This window comes from Jaculus jaculus, chromosome 3 (genome assembly GCF_020740685.1).
Source record: "Jaculus jaculus isolate mJacJac1 chromosome 3, mJacJac1.mat.Y.cur, whole genome shotgun sequence".
Lineage (NCBI taxonomy): Eukaryota > Metazoa > Chordata > Mammalia > Rodentia > Dipodidae > Jaculus > Jaculus jaculus.
Window position 1 is genome coordinate 27845 of NC_059104.1, and position 11243 is coordinate 39087.

At 43.5% G+C, this 11243-nt stretch overlaps 1 protein-coding gene across 2 annotated transcripts; it reads right to left on the minus strand.

Moving 5' to 3' along the window:
- Positions 1-187: 187 nt before the first annotated feature.
- Champ1 (chromosome alignment maintaining phosphoprotein 1) lies at positions 188-10094 on the minus strand. 2 transcript variants are annotated; one of them, XM_004663432.2, is made up of 3 exons: positions 9983-10094; positions 9119-9224; positions 188-4470 (listed from the first exon to the last, which is right to left on the minus strand). In XM_004663432.2, exon 3 carries the CDS (start codon positions 4430-4432, stop codon positions 2018-2020), a length of 2415 nt encoding a protein of 804 aa, XP_004663489.2. In that variant the 5' UTR covers positions 4433-4470; positions 9119-9224; positions 9983-10094; the 3' UTR covers positions 188-2017. The 2 variants fall into 2 exon arrangements, with proteins under 2 accessions (XP_004663489.2, XP_045001707.1); XM_045145772.1 differs by having other exon boundaries at positions 188-4473.
- Between the last annotated feature and the right edge of the window lie 1149 nt (positions 10095-11243).

Below are 11243 nucleotides of genomic sequence, written 5' to 3' on the forward strand. Positions count from 1 at the left end.
TACTATACAGGAAGCAAAACCATGTTAAATTATAGCAAGCTATCAAGCTCTAAGAAGTAAGAACAATGGCATAACAGTGTTAAGGCTTTAGAGCCAAACAGTAAATCCCACCCAGCGTCTCAATCCTGGCTATGCATTAGAAACCACCTCCATAAACACACTTGAAATGAGGCAGGCAAGGCAGCAATCATGGGAATCAAAATCTTTAATATGCTACTGTGCATGAAAAGATTTCCAAAAGTGCCAAAGATGTTTCCAAATTTAACTAATCACAGAGCTCAGAGAAAACACATCTTAGAATATACTGTTCAATACATAAAACAAATGGAAAATGCTGAAAACAAATGGGAATAGGGAGAAATGGAAAATTACTGCAATCTTGTCAACTTAAATAGATTAAGACACCTAGGACATTAGTAAAGCACACCTCTGGTGTGTTTTAGGGCATTTCCGATAGGATTAGAGCTCTGAGCAGGGCAATGTTCAGACTATTGGTAGTTGGTGGAACTGTGGAAGATGGAGCCCTGTTCAAGAAGCAGGATCACTGAAGGCATGTCTTTAAGGGCTGTTATCTTGGCCCTGATCCCTTCCTATTACTCTTCTCTGCTTCCTACCACCATGAGGTGAGCAGCACCTCCACCATGCCCTTCCTGCCTTGCTAAAGGTATAAATTTAACAGAGCCACCCAACCATGGGTTGAACCAAAATAAACCTTTTCTATTTAAATCTGTCACATATGTGCCACAGGAACAGAAGGCACACTAATGCAATTACCATAGAAAGCACACAAGATGTTGACATGAAAAGTCTTTTTAATTTAGTTAATGCATACTTAACAAAATACCTTAGAATAATCCATGAACAAGTACAAGGTATTTACAGTGACAAAACTAAGAAAAAATTAAAATACTTCACCAACAGAAATGTCTGTAAGGTTTTTTTTTGTTTTTTTTTTTTTTTTTTTTTAATTAACAAGGTTTTACTATGCTTCCCAGGATCATCTTGAACTCCTAGGCTCAAGCAATGCTCCTACCTCAGTCTCTCAAGCAGCTGGGACTATAGGTATGAACTAACACACTGGCTCTCTATATAAAACTTTTTACTGTGAATATGGAAGACTTTTCAGCTCCTCCCTATTACTCTGGTCGTAAGCTCTCTGATCTTGAGCCCAAACAGGAAAATTTAAGGACCAGGAGTAGAAGTACAAACTCTTAACACATTTGGCAATTAAGGATCATTTTTAATTGTGATCTGGCAGAAAAGTGAAGGGTAAGATACTACATGGAAGACTCCATTGGAAAGGACAAATGTGACCTTGATCACACTGGCCATTTTAGCCTCCTGCAGAAAATAGAAAACTGCTTCAAATACCCACTCAACTCTCCTGTCAGCAGAAAACCAGTGATCTTGAGTCTCCAACTTTCCATAACATAATAGTGAGCATCTAGAACTATTACTGATTTGTAAACTAATTGTACATCGACCGTAAAAAAAACTCATGACTGATACATTTAAGGTAATACAATTTTCCCCCAATTTAGTTTTCTTACCTAATTCTTAAACATTCCAATTTTTTTATTTTTCTTTTTGAGGCACTGGGGATTAAACCCCGGGATTTATGCATGCTAGACAAGTGTTCTACCATTGAGCCTTCCACCTAATCACTATGATCTGCAATCTCGCTCTCTCTCACACACACACAGACAGATGTTTAAAATTTGTTCTTATTAAACGGAATGCCTACACCCTTGGATTATTACTAAAATATGATATGCTTAAAAGAATTGGGAAGTTGTATTCATCTGGAATATACAGTAAAAATGTATTGACTTATAAGAGCCAGCCACATAAACAAAGAGACCATGGAAAAATAACCAAGTGCTTATTCTTTATAACACTATTAAGACAATTAAACAGAATACATAACACATACCTACTAACCCAACTAGGCTACTTAACAAGCTACAGATTTGGCAAACAATGTTGTAGAACAACTGCTGACTGCTGTGTTTGAAGATCACAACTGTGGCTCCTCCAAAGGTGATTCAAGAGCTTCCATCAACTTCTTATTTGCCTCTTCATTATGCCGGCTTTGACAATGAGTTAAATGTTTCTTAAAGCCTCTTGGAAAATTTGATTCAAAATTACAACGTGGACATTTAAGTAAACTTTGCCCATGGGCTGCTACATGATTTTTAAGGAGAGATTCCAAAAGAAATGCCTTTCCACAAATTGTGCATTTGTATGGGCTATGAACATTGTGCTTATTAACCAAGTGATGCAACACAGCACCTTTTTTCATAGCACGACAGCAACAAATTTTACAATAGTATTTCCCTTTTCCACGCTTCATGTATTTCGCAATCTCTTCTTCGGAGATGAATGCTTCCTTTTCTTCAGTGAACTGTAGCACACTTTTGGATTGCTCTGGACTACTCATGTCCATTTTGTTCTCTTTGCTAAAATCAATAGATTCCACATCCACCTGCTCTTGATCACTGCTCGACTCTTGACCCTTAATATCTATGTTGTCTAAATCTGTTCTAATGTACTCACTGCTACTGAGTTCTGCATCTGAGTTTTCTTGGCTGTCCTTCTTAAGCTTCTTCGAGGAAGGAAATAAAGAATCTTCTAAGAGTCTCTTAGGTGTAGACAGCAGCTCTTCCTGGACCAGAGAATCACACTTTGCATCATCTATGGCTTCCACCTGTAGCACATCACCAAGCTCAATGGCCTTTTGAGACTCTGAGAACACAGCAGACTTGGGAAGCTCAGAGAAAAGCGCATGCTTCCGGGGCTCTGGGAAAAGAATGCGTTTCCGTGACTCAGGAGAAGCGGGAGGAACTGTTTTGGTGGGCTCAGGAAACAATGTGGACTTCCTAGGTTCATCAATAGAGAGGACAGGCTTCCAGATATCTGAGGCCACCTTGGGGGACTCAGATGGCCCAGAAGGACCTGGTTTCCGGGTCTCAGGGAAGACATTAGGTTTCTGAGGCTCCACGATAAAGGAAGACTTCCAGTGATCAGGAGAGCCACCACTGGAACCTTTCTGGGACTCAGAAAAATCAAGTGAAGCAGTTTTGCGCTGATCAGGAGATAGCTTCCAACGGTCTGGGGACCCGGAAGGCTTCCTGAGTTCTGGAGAACCTGCTGGACTACGAATCTCTGGGGAGAGTGGTGGGCCTGGTCTGCGAAGCTCAGGAGACACAGGGGGCACTACCTTCCAATGTTCAGGTGACAAGGTAGGAGCTGTCTTTCGAAGCTCTGGAGGGCCAGACTTCCATGACTCTGGAGATGTGGGGGGAGTTTTCCAGGAACCAGATGAAGATTTCCAGGATGCAGGGGACACAGATGGAGTTGGTTTCCAAGGTCCAGGTGATACAGAAGGAATTGGTTTCCAAGGTCCAGGAGACACAGATGGAGCAGGCTTAGTTGACTTCCAAGGTCCTGATGTCACTGAAGGACTGGATTTCCAAGGTCTAGGGGAACCAGGTGGCCCTGGCTTCCAGGAGCCTGGTGATACAGCTGGGGCTGGTCTGCGGGGCTCTGGAGAAATGGCTGGGAATGACTTCCAAGGTTCAGGAGACTCTGATGGGGATGGTTTCCTTGGCTCTGGAGAGAGAGTCCGTGTTGGCTTCCGAGACTCTGGAGATGCAGTTGGGGATGGCCCCCAAGGCTCAGGAGAAGTAGCCAGAACTGGTGACTCTGGGGACAAGGCTGAAGTGGGGGGGCCTGTGTCTGCAAAGGGAGAGTGCTTCTGGGGTTTCGGGCTAGCAAGGGGAGCCTTCACTTGCTCCGGAGACAAAGGCACGGGCTTCTGTGGCTCTGGAGAAGAGACTGGGTCAGGTTTCTGTAGCTCAGAAACCACAGGGGCTGTCTCTGGACATTCAGGGGAAGAAACGGGGCCAGATTTTGAAGGTTCAGCAGGTATACAAGGGGTCTGAAGCTCAGGAGAAACAACAGGGCCAGCACTTGGAGGTTCCAGGGAAACAAGACTTGGTGACTCTGGAGACAAACCTGGACCAAGTTTCTGAGTTTCTATGGTGAGGGCTGGGGCAGACCTCAGTTCTGCTGGGTTAGATGTGTTCTGGTGCTCAGGAAGAGATGGGCTTTTCCCAGGCTCTACCTCTTTGTTCAGCTGGTTTTTTGGCTTATCACTCCACTTCTCTGGGGCCGCATGTTTGGACGTAATGTGGTAGTACACATTGGAGTACATCTTGCTGGTAAAGAAGCACCTGTGGCAATGAAAGAGCTTTGCACTCTTCTGGTAAAAAATCATCTTACCCAGCCCCCCAGTGTCCATGTCATCACAGAATTCAGGATGGATAGTGCCCACGTGGATCTGTACATTTTCATAATCAGTGCCTCTGAAACCACAGTGGTCACACTCCAGGCTTGCTGATGGTTTGTGTAATTCCTGAAACACCTCCATCTTCTTTATGTCACTGTGCTCCTTAAAGACTTTTAATACTGCTGCAACAAAGTAGAAGTTACTTCCATGAGACACCATTTTGAATAAAATGCTGTACATAAGTGGCTTCATGTTAAGTCAAGGATGGCATATGCTTTACATCTCAAAAAAAGATTTCTAAGTTTTTCATATATGATACATTTTGATCATACTCTCCTCCCATTACCTTTTGTCTCCTGTCCCTTGCTCCCCTTTCAGTGTATCTCTTCTCCAGTTAAGTCCCTATTCTATTTCGATGTCTTTTATTTATTTATTTATTTATTTTGCTCTCCTCTATCATCCGTGTAAAGAAGTAAGTAATAATTAAGTCTAACTATAAAAAGGAAGATATTTTTTAACTTGATCCTGGTTTGACTTAGTATTACCATTTTTTATAAGGTTTTATCCATCCTAAGACTAAATGTGGAGAACAGTGGAGAAAGGCTGTAGAAGCTATGTCTGCACAAGACTTGCCAGAGTTCTCCAAGGATGGGGTGCAACATGCTGACAGAGAAGGCTGCAGAAATGGCTTAGCAGTCAAGGTGTTTGCCTGCAAAGCATAAGGACCCAGGTCCAATTCCCCAGTTCCCACATAAGCCAGATGCACAAGGTGGGGCAAGCACATGAGTCTGGAGTTCATCTGCAGTGGCTGGAGGCCCTGGCATGCTCACTATCCCTCCATCCCTCTCTCTCAAATAATTTTTTTTTAAAGTGACTCTAATCAGCTGGGCATGGTGGTACATGCCTTTAATCCCAGCACTCAGGAGGCAAAGGTAGGAGGATCGCCATGAGTTTTCGGCCACCCTGAGACTACATAATGAATTCCAGGTCAGCCTGAGCTACAGTGAGACCCTACCTCCAAAAACCAAGAAAAAAAAAAAAAAAGTGACTCAGAAAGAGGGCAGCCTTGAAGCTAGAACACAGATGTCAAAACAAAGGACTTTTTAAAATTTTATGCGTTTTCTTCACCAAACCCAGTGTCACTGAGAAAATGTTCTAGCTATACAAATCCATTTCAGTTTACATAAATAGCTCATACTAGAAATATTTGATTATCTGCTATAAGAATTATTCTAGGTAGATTAATGGGGGTGAAAAGGCCTAAAGTGAGGTCAGGAGAAGAGATCGAGTATAGGAAAGGTGGAGGGAGGGCTAATCAAAATCTAACAGGATATAAATAAATATGGAATCTGACGTTTTTGGACAATGGAACACTCAGGAGCTGTAGATCACTGCTTGAAAATTTTCAGTGTCAGAGATGGGATATCTTCCAGTGAGTTGTTGGCCAGGGAGATCCCTGATGCCCCCAAAACATTATAGGCCATTGCCAAGGCCCTTGGTTTCCCACCAGGAATAGATGGTAAGACCCTATTGCTGAAGATTCCACATACTTGGGCTGCAAGGCCACTGAGAAATCCTGCTGGAACTGAGCCAATAACCTCCTCCATGTAGACCAGCTGACAGAAAGCTGGAAGAAGGCATTCTGCATGCAGTTCAATGGGAGAGAAATCACCAGTGAAGATACTCAACAGTGGACACTGCAAGCCTTATATTTGGCCAGCCAGGCCAAATGAGCCAATGGGTGCAATAGTGGCACATCTATCATAGTGGAAACCAACTGCCCTCTAATTGGATTGGAGGCCCACTCCATGGGAGGGAATACATTTATGATGCTAAAAACTTAAAACGGGGATAGTCATGAGCCCTAGGGGTGTAACATCTGCTGTTGTCTGGCTAAATGTATATACTATGCTTATCAAACTGCCCAGTAAGCACTTCTCTTAATGTTCATACCCTTATATTAATGCTACTCTCACTTTTGTCATAGAGAATCTTCTCTTTTCAGGTGGCAGTGACCTTGGGAAGACTCAGAAGGTATCATGGTGCTGGAAAGAAGTGACTGCAGTGCTCAATACTGTAATATCTCCATCACACCTTGCAAGGCTCAGGGTCTAATGCGGAAGAGGTGGCGGAAAGAAAATAAGAGCCAAAGGAAAGGTAGGACTCCTTACAATATGCTCCCTCCAGACAAAAAAATTGGCCTCGATATCCATGACTTCATAGTGCCTGATACTACCTACACAAGACTATCATAACAGGAGGAAAAGATCATGACATCAAAATTAAGGGAGAGACTGATTGAGATGGGGAAGGAATATGATGGAGAATGGAGTTTCAAAGGAGAAAGTGGGGGGTGGGAGGGTATTACTATGGGATATTTTTTTAATAATCATGGAAGTTGTTAATAAAAATTTGAAAAAAAATTATTCTAGGGCATTGTTACATATAGATTAAGCACAAAATTCCCTCGTACTGTGTGTGAGAGTACTTCTGCAGGGAGCTTTCTAGAAGTAGCTTACTTGGTTCACTGGGTATTTGCATTTGCAATTATTATACTACATACCAATGGTGTATAAGAAGAAAACTCCCAAACACAACTGGATAAATTCCAAATCCTTGCTAAACTTAGGTGTTAACTACTAATGTTTAAAGTTTTGTTGTTGTTGCTATTGGGGGCGTAGCTCTGGCTGGCCTGGAATCCACTTTTTAACGCAGGCTGGCCTCAAATGCAGAGCAATCATTCCTGCTTCAGTCTCTTGGATGCTAGGATTACAGTTATATATCACCATGTATGGCTTTAATGTGCTTTTCTTCTTGAGAAAGACTGAATAATTTCCCTTCTTAGCTTTGTCTTTTGAAAAAAATGAGGTACTAGTTCATTTTCTTGTCCATTTTTCTTTTCTTGTTTTTTGCACTTCTAGGCAGGATCTTGCTCTAGTCCAGGCTGACCTGGAATTCACAATGTAGTCCCAGGGTGGCCTCTAGCTCACGGTGACCCTCCTACCTCTACTTTCCAAGTTAATTTTTTTGTTGTTGTTGTCGTTTTTGTGAGATAGGGTTTCACTCTAGCCTAGGCTGACCTGGAACTCACTGTGTAGCCCAGGCTGACCTTGAACTCACAGTGATCCTCCTACCTCAGCCTCCTGAGTGCTGGGATTAAAGGCATATGTCACCATACTGGGACATTTCATTCTGTTCTAACATTTGTATTCTTTGGTTTGCTGACAATGTTTTAGTTGCTAGGAGTTTTGGGGTCCTAGGAATTGAACACAAAGCCTTGTATATGCTAGTTAAGTGCTTCACAAATGAGCTATTCCACCAGCCACACTATTCATCTTTAATCCACCTGGCACAAAGAGGTAGAAAATGCTGGGTGTGGTGGTGCACACCTTTATCCCAGCATTTGGGAAGCAGAAGTAGGAAGAGCGCCATGAGTTCAAGACCAGCCTGTAACTACAGAGTGAGTTCCAGGTCAGTCTGGGCTAGAATGAGTGCCTACCTTAAAAAAACAAACAACAACAAAAAAGAGGTAGAAAAGTAGCCTAGGGTGGAGAGATGGCTTAGTGACTAAGGTGCTTGCCTGCAAAGCCAAAGGACCCAGGTTCAATTCTCCAGGACCCATGTAAGCCAGATGCACAAGGTGGCATATGCATCTGGAGTTTGTTTACAGTGGCTGAAAGCTCTGATGCACACATTCTCTATCTGTCTCTCTCTCTCTCTCTAATAAATAAAATAATAATAATAAAATAAATTTTAAAAAACTAGCCAAATTTTTAATACCAAATATATCACCTTTATAAGAGATGGAAAGGGAGAGAAAGAAGCAGACACAAAGAGAACGGGCACACCAGGGTCTCCTGCCACACTGTAAACGATCTCTAGATGCATGTACCACTTTGTGCATTTGTTTTTACATGAGTACTGGGGAGAGGGGGAGAGAATTGGCATGATAGGGCCTCCACCCACTCTAACAAAACTCCAGACAGAGCCGGGCGTGGTGGTGCACGCCTTTAATCCCAGCACTCGGGAGGCAGAGGTAGGAGGATTGCCATGAGTTCAAGGCCACCCTGAGATGACAGAGTTAATTCCAGGTCAGCCTGGACCAGAGTGAGACCCTACCTCGAAAAACCAAAAAAAAAAAAAAAAAAAAAAAAAAAAAAACTCCAGATGTACACACCACTCTGTGCCCATGTGTGTCACCTAGTGCATCTGCTTTATGCGGGACCTGGAGAGTTGAATATGGATCCTCAAGCTTCGCAGGCAAGCATCTTAACTACTAAGCCATCTCTCCAGCCCAACTTTTTTATTATTATTTTATTTTGGAGATGGGGGTGGGCTGGGGGCCGGAAGAGAGAGAATAGGCATGCCAGGGCCTCTAGCCATTGCAAACCAACTCCAGACACATGTGCCACCTTGTGCATCTGCTTTATCTGTGTCCTGGGGAATTGAACCAGGGTCCTTTAGCTTTGCAAGCAAGTGCCTTAACCACTAAGCCCTCTCTCTCTCTCTTTTAAATATCTTAATCATAAAATATTTTCCTAAACATTAAAAATTAAGCAGCTTTTTTTTTTTTTCTTTTGAGACAGAGTCTTGGCTGTGTAGCCCAGGTTGGCCTCAAACTCATAGCATTCCTACAGTCTCAGTCACCCAAGTGATAGGAGTAAATACAAGCATGCATCACCGTGCTTGGCAGCAAAAATGAGAAGTACCAAAGGCAAACAGCACACGTAAAGAAAATACTACCACAATAATACCTTATACATTCTGGACAAATGTGTTCAGAGTCGGTAAGAAACAAAAATCATCAGCTTTCCCTGAAAAACTTACCAGCTGTCTTGCAAGACACCTCAAAAATGGTCTTCAAAGGACAAGCAGTTACATGGTTTTTTGAATAAGTCACAGAAAACAGCCTAGAGTAGGACACACGCTGACCCTTAAAAAAAAACAAACAGTAAAAAGGTAACCAAAAACTGTGCAATTCTGACCCCTGTAATAGAATACTGTGTCTTTCTTTAACCATAGTGACTCCTCCAATGATGATAGATCCAGTCTAATACACCTGGACACAGTAACTTTACTGAAACAGAACTAAAGCCTGTAGTAGATGGTGTCACTGTCTAACTTCACATTACAAAGTACAGTATGGAATTATGCTAAGTGTAGACTTTGACCCTTCGCACCCTTACCATCTCACCCACGTTTCTCTGACAAGCATTCAGACTGCGACTAGACTGTAGGAACTTGACATCTTGTTCATTATAACTATCACTAACATGCGGTGGAAGGAATCACCCAATCCAAAAGCGGGCTAAGGAACTGAACAGAGAGTCCTCAATGAAACAAATACAAATTTGTATGGTGTAATTCCTGGGTCACAAGGTGACTGGAATTTTAAACTTGGAGGATCCACTAGGCCCGCACCGGTCTACATTACCACCGCAAGGAGCCAGCGCTCCAACGTCCCGCACCCCAGCGTTCCGGCCCGCGGGAGACACTGGACCCCGGCCCCAACTCGGCAGTGCACCGTCCGCAGTTGCCCCTCCCATCCTGCGAGCCGCCCGGCCGACTTTTAAACAGCGACGCCGGGAGCTAAGTGCCGCAGGCAGGGCACTGACGCAAAAGGCGAACGGGCCCGCGGCATCCGCGGACCTCTAGACCGAGGCCGCGCGCCTCCCGGGTGGCACTCCTCACCGTCCAGCATCAGAGTGGAGAGCGGAACTAGGACCCGCCGCGGGAAACGCCGAGGCTCCGGTGCCGCCTCCCGGAATGGCGACTGGAAGCAGCGCCTGCCCGGAAGTGCTGCGCGCCCGCCCCGGAAGTACCTCGTAAATCCTTCCGGCTTACCCTTTGGCGCCTGACCACGAACGTTCTGCGTTGGGAGCTCCTCTGTGTTTCCTAAGGGGTTACTCAACTCTTGTGGACTTTTGCTACAGTCTCCACGTCTTCCTTTCTTTTCATCTCCCCCATTTTCCCCTTTTTTATGAATAATTAAAATATATAGAGAGAGAGATACATAGATATATATTTAGAGAGAATGTACGCCCAGGGCCTTGAGCCGTTGTAAATGAACTCCAGATGCATGTACCACTTTGTGCATCCGACTTTATGTGGACATTGGGGAGTTGAACTAGTTATTAGGGTTTTCAGGCAAGCACCTTAACACCTGAGCCATCTCTCCAGCCCAGTAATTTTATTTATTTATTTAGGAGTCTGCTGCATACAGTCTTGGGGAGCCCGTTGGCAAGATGCCCATAATAAAAATAAGACAAATTCCAATAGAAATGTATGTGCTCTGGTTTGAATGCTTAAAATGTTGGGGAACTTTTCGGAAAAGATCACTCCAATGCCAGCATGAGTGAAAGTAGAGTTTATTTCCCCAGGACTGAAGTTGGGATTGCTCCCCATAGTGACTTGTTAAACTGAGATTTTTACTTTCATTTTATAGTTTTCATAGCAGAGGGAAGAGGTGAGTGAGCAAAGGGGAAGCAGTTAGTTTGTGCAGTCTCTATGATTCAAAACAATTTGTAAAAACAGATGAATTAACATACATATGAATCATGTAGTTGGGTCACCCTAACCAGGAGCTCTATTTTAGTTTAATTTAGTTTAGTTTAGTTTAGTCTTTCCCTCTTATGGTCCCCCTGGGTCCCCCCAGACAGGATTCCTTTAGCTTCTGAGAGAGATAAGTTCAGCTCTTCAGCACTAAACTCTTACAGTGACTTAGTGCATCAGTCTAGCCTCTTTTCCACTACAGATACATTGTGAATCTGGTTTGCTTACAGTACTTTATACAGTTATTTACATCTTTGTATGGGTGTGGGCCTGTGCATGTGAAGGCTAGAGGTCAAAGTTGGGTGTCTTCCTCTACTGTTCTCCACCTTTTTGAAACAAGGTATCTAAACCCAGAGCTCACCAATTCAGCTTGCCTAGCTCAGTTTGTAAGGTGTTGACT